We start from the raw sequence: 18,906 nt of genomic DNA, 5'->3' as shown, positions 1-18,906 counted from the left end.
GTAATGTATCCTCATCTGATGCTTTTCTAATGTGTAGAATCCTTTGCCCCCTGATCATAAAAATGTGACTCGTCAGTAAACATAACATTTTTCCATTCTTCTTTAGTTTAGTGAGAATGTGCTTTGGCCCACAAAAATGCTTTTTTTTTTATCATTGCTGGTGTCAAAAGCTTCTTTTTAGCTGGCCAACAAGCTTTCCCTCTAGCTGCAAGAAATCGAATTACTCACGGTCCTTAGACCAACACTACATTCAGAATCTATTTGTCATTGTGTGTTATACTGGTATAGTCAGAAAGAGAAACAGTTTTCAAATGGTTTCTTGGAGTTATGTCTACTATTACATATTCAAGACAAAAAAAAAAGATGAAAATATGATTTTTGTTATAAAAAATAAAATAAAGTTACACAAAACACTATTTATAACATGAAAATTGCTAAATAACCAAAGAACAATAATATAATAACCTCACATTACACAGACAACTTAAAGAAAGGATGTGGCCAAGCAGTGTAGCCACAACAGAGAAATAGACAAAAATATTCCCAGTGTTTGGATTGATTTGCATGCTACTGTATATACAAGGTGTGTTCAAAAAGTAATGAGAATTTTGAAATTTTACAGGTTGTATTAGTCCAATTCTCGGGAGTTTTTCATTGTTGTATTGGTAAACATGTCTAAAAAGTATCTGTACATTTTTAGCCACATTGGATGTTTAGTCTGTTGTCAGCTATCCAAAGGATAACATGTGTTTTGGTACGATCAGCGATTTTTTTATTTGTTTAAATAATGGATCAGAGAATTTGTATTAAATTTTGCTATAAGAATGGAATAAAGTGTAGAAATGTTTTAAAAATGGTAAATATTCTTTGGTGAGTCTGCTATGAGTAAAGCAAGGGTTTACAAGTGGTATAAGCATTTCCAAGGTCATGAAGATATTGAAGATGACAAGCGCCCCGGACACCCCAGCACATCAACAACTTATGAAAACATGGAAAAAGTGAAAGAAATGATTATGAAAGATTGCCGAATCAAAATCAGAGAAGAAGTCGCTCATCTCAGTGGAGGCATTCTGGATCACAAAGACCGAAAAAAGCTCAACAAGTACAGTTGAATGTGAAGGTTGTGCTAACCGTGTTCTTCAACTTTAACAGCATAGTGCATCATGAGTTCTTGCCACAAGGTCAAACGATCAATAAGGAGTATTACCTGCAAGTTCATCGCCATTTGCATGAAGCAATAAAAAAAAAAAAGTTTGGATTTGTGGCGAAAACAATTCATGACTTTTGCACCACAATAAGCATCCTGCTTGCATTTCATTGCTTTTTCTTTGTCAATGTTTAGTCAAAAACAATACTGTAATGATATCCCAGCCGCCATATTCACCAGATGTGGCCCCGTATGACTTTTTTCTATCCCCAAAAATAAAAAGAACCTTAAAGGGCTGTCGTTTTTCAAGCATAGATGAGATTAAAAGCGAATCACTGAAAGAGCTAAACACTTTTCCAAAGATCAAGTTCCAGAAGTGTTTTGGGGATTGGAAAAAGTGCTGGCATAAGTGTATAATATCTAATTGGGACTATTTTGAAGGGGATAACATTAATGTAGACAAATAAATAATATTCTTTCCAAAAAACAAAGATTCTTGTTACTTTTTGAACATACCTCATATATTGTTTTTTTTTTTTAGGCCAAATAAAAATTATTATCTGATGAAAAGTGATCATAGTGTTATGTCCATGTTAGTTTGCATACATGTATACCTAATATTTAGAATAATACATTATAGATTAGAAAATTATGTTTAACATTCAAATATATTACTCCATTTCATATTTTGGTTAGTTTATAAACTTGTAATATTTTATCAGTTTTTTATGTTGAATACTAATTATTATTGCTTAGTAAGTTAACAAATAACTGAAAAGAAGTGTAGTATTATAATTATTTTTTTCATTTTGTTTGTTTTTTTTTTTTTTGAGTAACAAAAAAAATTAATTCAGCATGATGGATATGACGTATTAACAAGTCAAATGTCTTTGTAAGAACAAGTGATGTGAAGTGATGTGTCAGTAAGTCATACAAGATTTCTTATTGACATATGGCTCTAGCATTGTACCACGCTTAATGTGTAAAAAATTATTTTGAGTTCCAGATTATCTGGTAATTTATCGTACCATTTTTTTTAATATACAATAGGACCCCCATAATTTGTCTCTTGGGACCGAGGAGGCGATGAATTAATGAAAATGACAAATTACCGAATTGTGTAACAAAAGTTGGGTTACATAAAAATTAACGCTGTATTGGCCAAACCGTTATCACCCCTCCTCCCGTTACTAAATGTGTTGTAAAAAGACTGTAAACTGATGAAATTTAACTACATTATTCTATTGAATATTATTATACAGCAATATGTAGTATACTTACCTAAGTAAACCATTCACTAATACAATTTTTTATAAAAATTATGTATGTATTGCACTGTACTGTACTTAAAAACAATCACTACACATACAACACTAATACATAAGTCAAAGTCTAACGCACAGTAATTAAAGAACATTGCAGGTCTATGTTTTGTTATTTAAGCACTTTTATCTATAAAACCTATACCCTAAAAGGTATTTATTTAAATTTAATCTTTACATATTTACACTTCATTTTATTTTCCAAAGAAATCTGTAATTTTTCTTTGCTCTTTAATGTTCCTTTTTTTCCTAATGCCAATTGATGAACTTGTTGCATAGCAATTAACTTTGCTACCTGTGCTTGTTTTTGATCGGAATACCATTCAATGCATTTGTCAGCATCTCCACAACTTCTTTGCAGCTCATTTTATTTACTGGTTTATCATAGAATTCTTCATCTATGGCATCTTCCTTTAAATTTTCTTAATCTTTAATATGATTAGTAATTTCTTCATTTAACATTTCATTGCCTACATCTGTCGTATAATTTTACCCCATTCCTCTCTATCTTCTCATTTGTAACAACATTTAAATCAGGAATGTTGTCACAAATTTCTTTTTTTTTCAAATCGATGTCTGTATTTTCTTCTTCAGTTTCTGATTCTGGTACCTGGTCAAGCCACACTTTTTTCCAGCTCAACTTCAGCATCTTTTCCAGGATGTCTTGCCAAGCGTCAGCAATATTATATATTGCATTTTTTATGGTGTACTGTTTCCAAAAATCTTCAACCTGTAATTCATTTTCGTAGAAAATTAAATTTTACATTAATAAATCTTTATAACATTGCTTCATACTTACTATGACCCCTAGTTCTTAGGCTGGTACAAACAGCTTGTTTTTGCTGAAGAAATATGGCGATTATATTGCCATCTAGTGCTTCCAGTTTGTCAACCGGATGGCAAGGAGCGTTATCCATCACGAGTAATGCCCTTTCTGGTAAATTATTTTCTCTAAGATGCACAGGAGTTCAGGCACAAAACAGTCGTCAAATACTGGCTAAAAATTTCTTGCATCATCCAAGAACTCATTGCAAAAAATATTTCACCAGTAATGAGTCATGATTATATATTTAAAAACTCTTAAGGTTTTTTCACTTGCTAATAACAACTAGAGGAAGTCAATGACAACCACTTGCGTTAGAACATACAAGAATAGAGATGCTTCTTTCCTTACTTTGTATCCAGCCACAGAGCTCAGAAGAAGATGTTAAGATTTTCTTTGGAATCACCTTCCAGGACAATCTTGTTTTGTCACAGTTATACACCTGTGCACGACTTTTAAGGCTTTTAATTTTTTAACTAAATATATCACAATAGTCAGATACAACCTGACTGTCAATAAATAATATTTCGCCCTCAATTGCAAATTGACGAATTTGAAGAAGTTGAAGACTTTTTTTGTCAATTCCAAACTTTTATAACTTCCACATTTGCTAGACATTATTGCTCCGTAAGTACAGTATACAGTAATAGTGTGACACTACACACTAATATAAACAGCTGACTCATACGAAGCAAAGTTCACTACTGTAATGAATTTCAGAAACGGTAAGAGAATGACGTAATACAGTATTTTTGATAAAATACTATACTGTGTAAGAAATATGTAAACATTGATTAGATAATAGTGTGCTGAAATGAAAATGTTTATATGAATGAAAAATATGTAAAGTAATTTTATCAGTTCTTTTCTTACACGATTACTGTAATTTATACATAACGTACAGTAGGCTCATATAAAAACATCAGTCGCAATTAAGTGCTTTTTTTTTTTGCTGTAGGCCTAAACAGATAAATTAAATTTTTAATTATTAATAAAAAGTACGCCACCTAATTTATTTTTGTGTATCAGTATTGTACCTTTAAAATTCACAAATTTTCCAGAGGGGAGATGAATTATTGGGGACCTACTATAAATATATATATATATATATATATATATATATATAAAGACCCCTACATATACCCCTTATATATATATATATATATATAAAATTTACATTTATGATTGATTTATTTATTTTTGCTCTTTTTAGGGACAAAAGAGTTTTTCAACGTTCATTTCGTTTAAAAGATTGGCATGAAGGAGGTGGTGTAATGATCATAGGTTATGAAATGTTTCGTATTTTAACTAATGAATCTGCAAAAAACATTAATAAAAAACAAAAAGCTATTTTTAAAACTACATTATTAGATCCAGGTTTGTGTAATTTTTCTTTTTTCATAAGTTTTAGCAAGTATTTAAAAAAATTATGTTTTTGTTTTGTATATTATAATATTAATATAACTACTATTAATTTTTTTCTGTGTGAATGTATATGTACTAGTTGTCTCAAAAATTTTAAACTGCAAATATTTGGAATAGAAGTTTTTTATTTTTCCTTTTATACCTTTAAGCAGTGGATCAAACCTGAAGTGTAATAATATTATTTCAATTTTTGATAGACAAAATTCATTAAAGTGAATAAAAACTCTTTTGAAAATATGTTGGAAATTTTTGTCTACTACAAGCATTTAAGATGTTCTTATTATACTTCATTTTTATGTAAAATTTAATTATGTATTTTAAATTTATTAGCTATCAATAGTGAAAGCAGTTTTTTGTCCAGCATCTGCAGTCTATAAATTTTGTTGTTTTTAAGATTTTCTATTTTTAATAAGACTGATTTATTCATATAATAAACTGGATCCTTTAGAACAGTTTTCTTGATGTGGGACCGTCAACAGCCACAGCCTTTGTTCATATAATGAGTGAGCTTTTTGCTTGTTGCATCTAATAGACATAAGGTTATTAAAATATAAAACAGAGTTGTAGCTGGGAATAGTATCAAAGAGCTATAAGCATTAAAAAAATCCCTTTCGGCATGCCAGAAGGTGGAGGTAGATTTCACCAGTGCTAAGTAGGGGATAAAAAAGATTTCCACCTTAAAGTTAAGAAAAACTTTTACTCAATTTTTTAACAATGATTGCATGTGAAAAAAGGTTTCACATGTTTAGCATAGTAACCCCATCTTCTTAACAATTCCAGCAACATTTTGGTCATCCCTTGCTGTAAGGATTGGTCATATCAAAAATTGTTTCACACAAAAGTTGTAGGTAATGTTTAGAGGACTAATGACCACTTTAAACCAATTCGATATTGTGCCTATTAAGAGAGGTATGATTTTTTTTTTTGTCTTTGAAACCCCTTTTTTTCCACCCCCTGAGCCAATGGTTGGTGATATCAAAAAACTTTTAGGTCTTTATCCAAAGAATAGTAGGAACTTTAAATAAATTTGATATTTTACTTAAGAAAGTTATCATGATATTTTGTTTTTTTTTTTTTTAAAGCTTCTCCCATTTCACCCTCATGGTTTGATTTTGCCCATTAACGAACTCAACTGAGATTTATTTTATGTATCAATTTGAAAGTGATTGGCAAAAAATTATGGCAGTTATTATGTCCACAAAAAAGTGAAATATATATATAAACTTTTGAACTGATGGTGGTTTTGGGATCTGGGGGGATGTGAAACGTGAAGATATGTCGAAATTTTGTGGAAGTTGAATCATGGTACCCATTACAATAGGTAGATTTCATAAAAAAGCTAATAGTTAGCTTTTTTTTATGAAATTTACCTAATATAATTGGTCTGGTCTGTCTTTGAATAATCTGTATGAAAAGGCTCTTTCTTTGTCATTCCAATACACTTTAATAAAATATTAATTCAATGTATTAAAAGTCAGCTACTTAAAATTTTAACATTTGGATTAGTTGTGTTAACTGCTAAAAATTCCCTTCATGCAGTACTTTTAATCTGGTTAACAATTTTTTTACACTTTGTTTTCATTATTAGTAATTTAAATTAAATTGTTTAATTAACTTATAATATGATTTGCCAATGTTTGGTATTAATCTCACATAAAAATGTATTTTCTTTATAAAATCAAAATTTATCTTATTTTGGCAAATTAAACCATCATCTGGTTGAGCAATTAATGAATTTTGAAAATTTTCTTCAGTTATGTAATCTAAATTTTAAAACAATATAAAATTATTTGAAGAAACAGGAAGCATCAGTGATCAGTTGTAGTTGTTATGAAGGTTATCATTTAATAATATGAAAGATTTTAACTGCTATCACAACTATCAATTAATTTTTTTTTTTAATTTTGTCCATTACAGGTCCAGATTTGGTTGTTTGTGATGAAGGACATATGCTGAAAAATGAAAACACTGCATTATCTAAAGCTATGAATAAAATGAAAACCTTGAGAAGAATTGTATTAACAGGCACCCCATTACAAAATAATCTTATTGAATGTAAGTTAATATGTATCATTAACTTATTTTTATTTTGTAATTTTTGTATGAGGCATGTTTTTGAAGTAAGGTCTGTTTTGAATTTAGTAGCTATATATACAATGTAAACAGAAGGCACTTGTGTAACTCTGTTACTTCAATTAATAATCAACTATTAATAAAAATAATTTAGCCATTTTGTTTATGTTCAATCATTCAATTCATCTTCATCATACAATTTGTTTTTCCTAAAAACAATTCTTTATCTGAAATTCACATGCAGATTTGTGATTTTACGAGCCAAATATGAGTGACGCTAAAGTAAAACAGTGGTGCCATTCATTTCAAGAAGGACGAATGAATATTCATGATGAAGAATGTAGTGGCCAGCCATTGTTGTTAACAGATGTTATGATTGAAAAAGTTGAAAAAAAATTTGAGAAAACTGGCACTTCACCATGTTACAATCGTTTTTCATTTTTAGAAAAATAAAAAAAATTATAGTGCGAAGCAAATAATACGAATAAAAAATAAGTAGACATTGCAACTGTACAATATAATATTTATTAAAATTAAAATAAAATAAGAAAACATAGCTCTAGACATACAGGAAGTTTGTCTGTTTAGTCATAATGCATAATATCATCTATCCTTATTTTATGAATCAAATTATTTCATATTTGTTGGCTCTGAATAATGTCTTATTATGACTTGGAATTCTCTTTATATTTTCTAAGTAATATTGTTTTAGGTTATATGTTTATTGTTTGATTAAATGTAGTATAATAAGTATTTATTTTAAAATGGGATAAAAATTAACTTGTCAAATGTTGAGAATCAGAGCCTGTACCTGTGAAATGGTTACAAAAATGAATATCTGCCTATGTGTGCTACATCTTATTTTCTACACTTGAATAGATCAGTGCTTCTAGTATTTAGAATTATTTTTATTTGGTGTTAACAGTGGTGTATTTTTAAACATATATATATATTTTACATTGTTTGAATTTAAAGGTTATGTCTATGAATATTTATTTATTATTTTAATATAGCAAAATTTATTTGTCCTTAAAAGTTTTTTTTTACATGGCTAATGTTTACAGATCATTGTATGGTTCAATTTGTTAAACCTAACTTATTAGGTAGTAGAAAAGAATTTAGCAATAGATTTGTTAATCCAATCACAAATGGGCAGTTTGTTGATTCAACTGAAAGAGATTTTAAAATAATGAAAAGGAGGGCTCATGTTTTACATAAGATGCTTGAAGGTTTAGTTCAGGTAAAGTATGACAGTATATTTTGATTGAAATTAAAATGGATATATTGTTTTATATTAGATGTAAACTGCTATATCTGATTTGGTTTTATATTAATTTTATTTGCTTTATTTCTATGTCTAGTTCTGTTTTATGTTTCTTCAGATTGTTTTATTTTATGTGTATTTGTGTGCTTTATGTGTCGTACCAGTAATAAAGAGTGTTCAAAAAAAGAACATCAGTGTTTTAAAGCGGTTTAATAATATCGCTTAATTTTGACTACAGTTATGAATTGCAAGCAAAGTTAAGGAGTAACACTTAGTTCCCCACAAATCTTCAATGTTAGCACCTTGTACCACATGGCACGCATCCAATTGATGGGAGAGTTCATTCTGTATTATAACTGGCATGTGTGGAACAGTGAAAGTAGACAGCTGCTTCAATCCTGAGCCTCAAATTGGATAGATCATTAGGTAGTGGAGACACATACACAAAATCCTTTATAAAACCTCAAAGGAAAAAATCACACGGGATCAGATTGGGTTACCTTCGAGGCTACTGCAAACAAACCCTGTCATGGGTCCGTGTGACCGTTCCAGCGATTGGGGAATATTATGTTTTTAGGATTAAATCATTTAACTGATCCAATACAAAGTTATGTGATGAGAAGATGCACCATCTTGTTGGCAAATAAAATTTTCTGGTCCATCTTGCAGTTTAAAGAGCCATCTACACAGCAACTTCTGTTATGCTGGCTTCAAAAATAGCCGCCTGTAAATTTATCACTCCCTGACACATTCAACATTTTCTTCAGATGCCTTTGGTCATTCCTTGCTCTTCCCTTGATACATCCTGTTATTTCAAACTGATTTTGCCATTGATGAATGGTATTGTCATTTTGAGGATCACAATTAAACTTTCTACAGAAGGCATGTTGAACTGTAACTACAAATCCACATTTAGCAAAATTCAAAACACAGGATTTTAGTTCAGGAGTCCATTTTTTCTAGTGGTGCCATCAAGTAGAAAAATAGGAAATCTGTATATCTACAGCTATGCATGCAACTGAAAATGTCCTTTTTGCTCTTTGATTCTAACCTTAAATCAATACGTAGACCTTTTCCAAGAGATATTCTAACAAACTTAAATTCTGTTATTCCTTTTTGTACATCTGATATGTAATTATTTTGTGCATCTAAGATTGATTTGATTTTTGTGGATAGTAGCTTGATTATGTGTTGCTTTTTTAAAATTCCAGTAACTCTTTTATTGTTTTCATTTATGTTTATTTCTATATCAACATTTTTTTTTACTATTTTCAGGTTCTACAGTAATTTTTTTTTAATATTAATTTAATTTATTAAAAATGGATTAAATGTTCATTATTTATAATAGGGTGGAGTATATCTAAAACATTACATATCTTGTCCATAAAAGGATATTATGTTTTTTTTAAATGCAGTAGGAAAAAACAAATAATGGAATAATGGCAAGCGTACTGTACCATAATTGTGTATTAATTTTTCATTAATTGCATAATAATTTTGCTTTATAAGTTACAAAAGGTTGTAATTAATTATTTGTTGCATTTTCATTTATTAGAGGATTTTTTTGTGTAGTTTACCAATTAATTCGTACCTGTTATTAATGTTTGAAGTATATGGTAGATTAAATTTTAATATAACTGTTTTCTATTATCTTTACAACTCTCATATACCATATGAGTTCTTTTGTTAATGCAGTAAGGATAATATTTATAAAAAAAGAAATTCTCTCTAATCATAAGACTGAAAATGGAAGTTTATTTACAGAGGCATAAAAATATAAAATCATTGTAGTCAGCATAAACTATAATAAACATTAATATTGTTTTTGTTCAAGAAATAAATTCATGAATTGTACTTAAGTATATGTATGTATAGTGCAACTCATTCTCACTATCCCATTTTCGTTTATACATTTTACAGTTTTGTACTCATTTAAAAGTTAACCGTCGCTCATCAGTATCATCTCTCTTAAACATTCTGTTGCTCTTCTTCATATCAGTCTTCAAAATCAAGAATTAAATAAAATATATTTGATTTGTCATTTAATAATTAGATGATGTCTTCACCTTCTTTTAAAATGATCATTTATTTCTTTTACGTAAGACTACAGTTTTTTCATTCATTTTGTAAATTAAACCCACTAGACAATTAAGGTCCTTATTCCTTAAAAACTCTTACAATTTAACTTTTTTTTTTGTCATTTCATAAAAGAGACTTCAATAGTTCTGGTTTTACTTTCATGTTGTAAGTAAACATTAAATAGGCAGATTGATTGCTTTGATTTCTTATGGTTCAAATTATTAGTGGTGTAAAAATTATAAGCAAACCATAAAAGTGTAGAAAATAATTTAGAAATATTGTGCTGTTAACAAGAATGATAATAAAAATAAAATGGTGAAAAGGCAAAATAATTTTTAATAGAATGATTTCTTTGTTGTAATATTAAGATAAGTTCAAGGTAGTGTCAGTTATGATTATATACAGAAGTGAATAGTTGTAATGTTTTTTATCCTTATTTATGTTTTCATTTTTAATTATTTTCAGAATAAATATTACTATAATTTTTTTTAATATACTGGGTCATCATAAAAAAATGGTGGGGTTTCAATAAATCTGATCAAGGCATTAAAGATATTTAAGAAATTATGTTGGTAGCACTGAAAGTTTCTAACAAGAAGTTTGTGTAACAGCCATTTTAACCACCGATCAATGTATTGTACCACAGTCTTTGCATTGTTGCTGAGGTGTGTTTCTTTGTTTGCTATGCTTTATATTCAAGAGAAAGTGCAGAATGTTTTATATAATAACCTGAACTTAAAAAGTATAACTAAATAAAATGTGAAGTCAGTAATTTTCAATGTACAAATAGAAAAAGGAAATACTGCTTGAAAACAATACTCTTTTCTGAAACAGAAATTGCCTGGAAGGGGCCACCAGTATAAAAGGAAGTAGACAATGCATAATTTTAAAATGATGTATTTTTTATGAATGATGCTACTTTTCACCTTAGCTTAGTAAATATGTTAATAGACACAATTCTCAAATACGGGGAAAATACTGAAATTGGATGTAATTTTTGAGGAAGTTCATGACACACATAAAGGTAGTTGTCTGATCTCCAAGATGTTTGATCCTAACCTCTTGTGATTTATTTTGTGGGCAATACATTAGAATATTGTTTACTTAAGTAGACTTACATGTGATATGAATCACTTAAAGGAAAGAATTAAGGAATCAGTTACAACAGTGTTTCTCAACCTGTGGGGCGCCCCCCCCCCCCATTAGAGGGGTTTGATAACAGAAAATGGGGGCGCGAGCATATTGAAAAATATTTATTAATTTACTGAATGGAAAGCAAAACAAAATACATTCTGACATAATAAATAAAACAATACACATTTACTGTAATATAATACACTTATAAATAGGATTGTACTAGTATTGCACATTGTATTTAATAATTAACTTATCAGTACTAAATTAAAAACACGTTTAATAATTATTAGTGACTCCCTTGGGCCTGTCTTCCAGAGCAAAGTTTTTCGAAGGAAAGTTTTAATATTAGAAACAGACACTCTGAATTCTTTATATTTAGCTGAGATCACATTTTGTCTTTAAAGCAGCCACCACGGAAAATCCGGTTTCACAGAGGTAGGGTGTTGAAAATTGTAATAGTATATGAAATTCTTTTGATTTCAGTGCAGAAAACTCATTATCCACCCTGCCAAAAATTCAAAGAATATTTTATTACTAAATTGCCTTTTGATTTTCCAGTTGTTATGAAGTCTATGTAGATTTCTTCTTTGGCAATTGAGAGCCCTCGGAAATATTTTGAAATGAATCCCTAACCCACTCATAACTTACTACCAAGTTGTCGTCAGCAAGATAATACTTTTTTAAATTCTTTGCCAGCATGGCTAAATGATTTTCAATGCTTACAAAAACAACTTTCACATGTTCTTCAGCCTTGTAAGTTTTAACACATTCATCCACAATTGCAAACATTTCTAGGTTTTTACTTCCTTGTACGAAGTATTGCAATCGCAAAACACTTCAGTTTTCATATTTCAACGGAAATATCCGTTTTGACTAGTTTCAGCGTGATGTCTATGCATATGTATCTCACATAACTTAAAAATGATTAGCTGTAGGATGTTGAAGTATTGGATGTAGGACTGCCCAAAATCCAATTTTTTTGGATTTTGGACTTTTTCTTAACTGTAGTAATAAGCCCTCATTGAGAGCTTTTCAACAGTATCATAAGTGGTACTTTTTCATTGTTCCAGAGTTATAGCCAAATAAAATTTTAATTAATGAAGTATTTGGATCTTAGGGGAAGGCACATGAGTTCGAATCAGACTTCATCTCCTCTTCTTTTTTTTTTAACTTAAATATTGATTTATTAATAATTATTAACCTCTCATTGTAAAAAAAAATTATGATAATTAATAATTCAATAATGACAAAAAATTAAAAAATATCATAAGTTTTTAATGAAACAAAATTTGTTGTACTTTTCATTATTTTTAAAATGTGTTAATGTAATTTATTAATAAGTGTATAAGGAAGTCACGTGTTGTCACATCAGATTTTTTTGCTTTAAATTTCTGCTCCACAATTCCAGTTTTCTACAAAAAGCATTAACTTTATCACTTGTATCCAACATATGTGTATTTGCTCCTTGGAGTTGAAGATTCAGAATATTTAATTTCTTGAATATGTTGACCAAGTAGCTCAAATCCATCACAAATAAATCATTTCAAAGGTTTTCCTCTTCTAGAAAAATGGCAATTTCATGTCTTAATTCATAAACATGTTGCAAAGATTTGATAACATCTTGCCTCACAATAAAATAGTAACTCGGAATGAACTGCACCCAAGTCTTTACAAAGTGCAGAAAAGATTCTTGATTTTAGGCGTCTCATTTTTATATAATTTACTATGATTGCAACAGTCACTAGCACAATATTCATATCAGGACTCATTTCTTTGGAAGCCAGAGCTTCTCTGTGGTTCATGTAATATGTCCAAACACAGTCTGGAGTTTTTTGTTTCACAAATGCATGTATAATTTAGAATCTTCCAGACATTGAACGAGCACTATCGATTCATATTCAGACACAATTTTTCCTCTTATGTTTGCCTTGTTTATAAAATCATTTACAATAGCAAATAATGTGAGTGAGTGCTGTTGCTTTGAGTTGTATTGATTTGCATAAAAGTAGTTCTACTACTGACATACCATATGTTTGATTTGCACAAAATCAAACATAGGCAATGAAATGAGCCATCTTTATTGCTACCTTTTGTCTCATCTAGCCTAATTGAAAACCATTTGTCATGCGACTTCCTGAAAAGCTAATGCTGTACATCTTTAGCTATATCACCAATTCGACGGGGAACAGTATCATTTGATAGAGGTATGAACTGCAATTTTTTGGCAAAATTATTTCCCAACAGTTTGTACAATCTTAATTGCAGCTGGCAAAATAAACTATTTACCAGTGGTGTGAGGCGTTTCACATCTAACTATTTTAAATGAAACTTTGTAAGAAGCAAATAAAGCTTTTTCATTCACAGGCAAAGATTTTTTTTTTAAATGTTTGCTTTTATATGATTTTAATTTTAATTCAAAGAATTCTCAGTGTTTATTAACATACTCACTATGAAGCGTTTCCAAATGTCATTTAAATGTATTAGGTTTTATGTTTGCTGCCAAAATTTTTGAGCAAATGACACAAAGGGGCCTTTCTTCATTTACTTCAGTCTGATCCTTAATCCAAAATTTAAGTACTTAAATCCAAAATTTAAGTATTCTTGAGAATATTTTCTTGATTTTATTTTTAGAACCACGCTCATCTGTGCACTTGTTGATACTTCACTATTATCTAATGCTTGCCACTTAAAAATTTATCCATGATTCTATATAAATCTACTGCCATGAATTGCAATTAATATACAAATTACAACATACGCATTCACAATAGATTCAATAGTGATAGAAGGATCAACTCAACTGAGACTGGCTGGAATTGAATGAGGTGCAGCATTTATATACTGCACAGATGCTGCAGAATGTTGGAGACAAATCGAAACTTCTCGCAAAGCTGCGAGAATGTTCTATATGGTGGACATAAGACAAGAGAGCAATAGAGAGGTTCTGGTTTTTTTCAATACAGCAGATCGACGTTGCCAAATATCAATAAATTTACTTATTCTTGGTGATTTGTAAGGTTTGTAATTAAAGTCGTAGTTTAGCTTTAACCTCAAAATACATTATTTTATACATTGTTTTTATATGAGAGAGGGGGCACGTTGAAAAATTTATGATTGATAATTTGGTCATAATACTGAAAGGTTGAGAAACACGAGTTACAACCATAATGGTAGATATATTGTATCTTGTATGGGGAGAAACTGAATACTGACTGGACATTTGCCAAGCAATAAAAGTTGTGAATATTGAAATTTATTGATTATGAACAAAACTATTTTAGTTTGGGAATTTGACAAATAAAACAATATAACAGTAAACATTTTTGTTTTTGTTTAATTTTTGTTTTTTATTTCACCATTCTTTTATGATGACCTTATATTCATGTACAGTGTGTTAGTAAAATAATAGTGGGGTTTTAAATGCTTATAGCTTCGGAAGAAAGCATTTTTGAGAGATGAACTATATGTAAATAAAAGAGAAACACTCCAAGTTTCTTACCTGTTCAATAGATTTTGATGTGTGCTTCTTAGTTGTCCTGCAGATGTCAAGACAATATTGACATACATTGCAAAGAACATCTGGCATGATAAAAGAAACAGTTTAGTGATCCTTTCTTTTAAGTGGTCCAGCTTTTGAACTTCATGGAATACACTTGTATTTTTATATAATCCCGAAAATAGTAATCTGTGCGGGTAGGGTCTGGAAACTGTTTAGGCTAGGCAATCCACCCTTCTTGTCTGACCCATCACTGAGGAAATGTTTCATTAAGAAAATTTTGCATGATTGGACCAGAATGTGGAGGAGCTCTGTTTAACTGGAAAATGGAATTCTTTGGTGTTTGGGATGCTGGATACTTTTCTAACACATCTTGGAAGATGTTCCTTATTATTTTTTCAGCAAAAATGAAGGGCCCAATAACACACCACACATTCACTTTTTCAATGTCACGCTGTTGTTTAATAATGGTACTTGGAGGTTCAGTACCCCATATACAAACATATGTGTCTAGAAACATGAAACATTTCATCACTGAAGATGAACTTTTTTTAAAAAAAATCATCATCCTACTTTAATGTATCCAGAATGTCTGCAGCAAAATCAAATCTTTTCACTTTGTCCTGTGGATGAAGTTGCAAACCTGAATTTTTTACGCAGTGAAACATAACTATCTTTTCAACACCTTGTGAACAGTTGTTTTAGGAATATCAAACTGTCTAGAACACTGTTCACACTGCTTCAATTGTTTCATCAAACATTGTTGGCCATCCTGTATGTGTTTGCCTCAGTAGACTGTCTGTTTCTTTGAGTTGTTTGTCCTATCGCTGAATGTTATTTTCATGTGGGGGGACTTCATTGTACATACAACAGTATTTACACCTAGCACGTGTAACTGACTCAAACATAGCAAGCCAAAGCAGACATTGAACCTTCTTCTGCACTGCAAAAACATGATGTCTAATGTACACATGCTGCCTGTGTGTACTGGAAACACAATGTGCATATGCTAGCAACTTGGAGTGTTTCTCTCTCATTTAACATGCAGTTCATCTCTTCATAAAGCTTTGTTCCAGAGCTATAACCATTTAAAATCCCATTATTATTTTATGGGCACACTGTGTGTATATTCTTATTCACACATAAATGTACATACATGTGTTCATAATGCTATTCATTAATACACACTGGTTAATAATAAACAGATGCGTGCTCAATCACTGCAGGAAATTTGTGTGATACTTACATAATTATATATTCTAGCCTGTTTCATTGTAAAATATAATTTTCATTATATTTAATGAAAATAATAATTCAAATTATTAGTTGCATTTTATTTAAAATGAAAGTTCTTTGATTTAATACTATTTAAAAGAAAATCATTCTAAATGTTATAATCTGGTTTTGATAATAGTTTCAAGTTTTTATACAAAAGGAATAATTTCTTTTAAGTTTGATTATAGTACAATTAAGAATTATATAACCACTAAAATTTTAAATCTGATTCTTTGGGGGATATAAATATATAATCACTAGGGGGTTGAATAAGGGTTGTATAATCACTATCTCCTGTTGTCTGTAAGATAGTTTATTGTCTCTGAAATGACTCTGTGTAACACAAGTGTGAGCTTCTGCTGGATTCCCAGCCATATTGGAATTTCTGGCAATGAGTGTGCTGATAGCGTGGCAAAAGATGCTTCCTTGCAGCCTTCCACTAATCGCGTTGTTACAGGTGATCTTGTCTGTTTTCTGAAGAGGATGGTTTGTGTTTCACTGGTAAAGTGAATGGAAATGCTTTCACCAACAATAAATGTCACCTGTTAAGAACACTGTGTCACCATTGAGCTCTTCATGCAAGATCAACCGTCAAGAGGAGGTTATTATTTGTTGTTTGCAAATAAGGCACACTAGACTCGTTCATAAACATCTCATGACTAGAACTGGTGCACCCATTTGTGTTCACTGTGACTGCCAAGTAATGGTACACCACATCATTACGGACTGTGTCTGTTATGTAGCATTGTGTTGGAAATTTAAATTATGGGCTAGCATCTGAACTATTTTAGGGAACAATGTGATATTACTGAATGTCTTCTTATTTCTTAATGTCATGCATCTGTGTTTGAATATTCAGTATTTATTGTAATGTGTTTTTTAGTGTACTAGTTTTTTTATTATTTTGTCTCTGATATTGTGCATTTTGATAGTTAAATATATTTGTTTTATATTACTGTTATATACTTTATATGACCACAATACTTAGTGTTTGTATTATTGAGCTGGTTTGTTTATTATAGTAGCATTGCTTCTGGGCGCTGATAACAAACCTTCATTGTGACCCCAGAAAAAAAAACAGGTTGAACAGATATTAATTACTCCCCAGAATTATGTCCTGATGAACTCTTAAAAATACTAAAATACTGTTTCGGAGAAAGGTAGGTTCAGGGTCCTTAGGTGCCTACCCTCCAGCTCCTAAGTTAATAAAATTTTTTTGCTCTGTTAAGGGATCATACTAATCATTTTCACAAAGAAAAGTTGAAATATTGCAGTGGCAGAAGTAATTTTATTTTTTCAAAATGTGTCCTCAAAAAAAAAATTAAATAAAAACAATTGCCCTGGGAGCTTGTGACCCCTTGCCGTCATAGGCTTCTATTTGCTAGTCTCTATTCAGATAACAAAAATTGAAATGTTGTAGTTCTTAAAATTTTTTTTTTAGAAAGTGTTCTTTCTACCGTCAGAAAAATGTAAAAAACATAGAGATATTTAAAACAATTTGGATTTCTTGCACTTCATTAGTAGTAATTATCAAAACTTGAACTATAGCAATATTCCAACCAAATTATTCTTAAACAATGGTGGTCAACTGATTCATGCTTTCTTGTCCATACCCTACTTCCAACCCTAAATTAGTAAATATTTAAGCATTGCCCCATTCAAGCCATTCTATTTTCAAAACTTGTTTTGCCCTAAAAATAAAAAATCATGAAAAAGAAGAGTTTCACACCCTCTTGCCCTTCGATGGGCTTATACCCCTAGCCTGTTATTTTTAAAAAAATTAAATTTGCATTGCTGGAACCATTTTCCAAGATGAGTTTCATCTTCTGAAAAAAAACACTTTCAAAATGCTCAGTTTTCATGTTTTCTAAGGGCCTAATTTCTTCTTAATTCAAGATGGGGATATTCAATCCCTTACCTTTTAGGAGTATTATGTTTTTTCAGAACCAATGTAAACTTTATATTGTTGAAAGATTGAGCCATGTTGTCCATCCAGGAACTATTAAGTTTCTTTCTAAAGGCACCTCATAAAAAAAATTGTTGTTTATAGTTTATTTTCAACCTACACAAATTTCCAAGTACACAAAGACTTCAATAATGCCAAAGAGGTCAAAGGTCCCTTGCCAACCAAGGCCATGAATTAATTGAAATTAATTATTTCTTACATTTAAATTATTCTCATTAAAGGAAGTATTTTAATGTAAAAATTATTTTTCAAGTCTGTTTTGGGAGTGAGTGAAAAACTTAAGTGGTTACAATCAGGTCTGAGCTCTTTGCCACCCCCCTCCAGATCACTTATTTATGAAAATCCAAAAAGCCTCACAATTAGTGTAAAATTAATCATTTTTAGAACCTGTTGATATGAAGAAGAAAAAATTTTGTAGCATTTCCATCATTATGATCTTTTTATGTTTGTTTAAGAACAAGTCTGATGCAAAGAAGCCTGTGAATATCCCAATTTTGTATTATCTTGATTAATTTTTTCTTATCACGTAACTACATCTGTAACAGTTTTAATAAATAAAAAAAAGCGTAAGAAATTAATCATAATTAATGATTGAAATGTATCTTTTATAGATAAAATATTTTGGAAAATGTTTGACACAGGAGGGCATATCTATTTATTCTTATAATTTTTTCTGGATATATTATTTACTGCTTCTATTTCTATGAGTGATGGTAGTACATAAGAATTACTTAGGTTAAACCAGATATTCTGCTTATAGTAAATAAAAATGATTAATTATACTCTTGTTTAACCCTACAAGTGCCAGAGTTGCTTAAAGCAACTTTTATCTACTGGCCTCTGGTTTAAAAGTCAGCTGAACCGACTCTTAGAAAAGGAATGTTGCTAGTTTGCACTGC

General features: G+C 30.2%; 1 protein-coding gene across 4 annotated transcripts in view; it reads left to right on the top strand.

Annotated features, from left to right (window-relative positions):
* XNP (ATRX chromatin remodeler XNP) overlaps positions 1 to 18,906 on the top strand; it is a 226,453-nt gene that overhangs the window by 146,789 nt on the left and 60,758 nt on the right. For all 4 annotated transcript variants that reach the window (XM_075356424.1, XM_075356423.1, XM_075356421.1 and 1 more), the window contains exons 18-20: positions 4,506 to 4,669; positions 6,635 to 6,772; positions 7,855 to 8,030. In XM_075356424.1, the coding sequence (XP_075212539.1) occupies positions 4,506 to 4,669; positions 6,635 to 6,772; positions 7,855 to 8,030 (478 nt within the window). The remainder of the gene's footprint in view (positions 1 to 4,505; positions 4,670 to 6,634; positions 6,773 to 7,854; positions 8,031 to 18,906) is intronic.

The sequence above is a fragment of the Lycorma delicatula genome, chromosome 2, assembly GCF_047948215.1.
Source record: "Lycorma delicatula isolate Av1 chromosome 2, ASM4794821v1, whole genome shotgun sequence".
NCBI classification, from domain to species: domain Eukaryota; kingdom Metazoa; phylum Arthropoda; class Insecta; order Hemiptera; family Fulgoridae; genus Lycorma; species Lycorma delicatula.
Note: the sequence above shows the minus strand (reverse complement) of the source record. Positions and strands in the feature narration are given on the sequence as shown.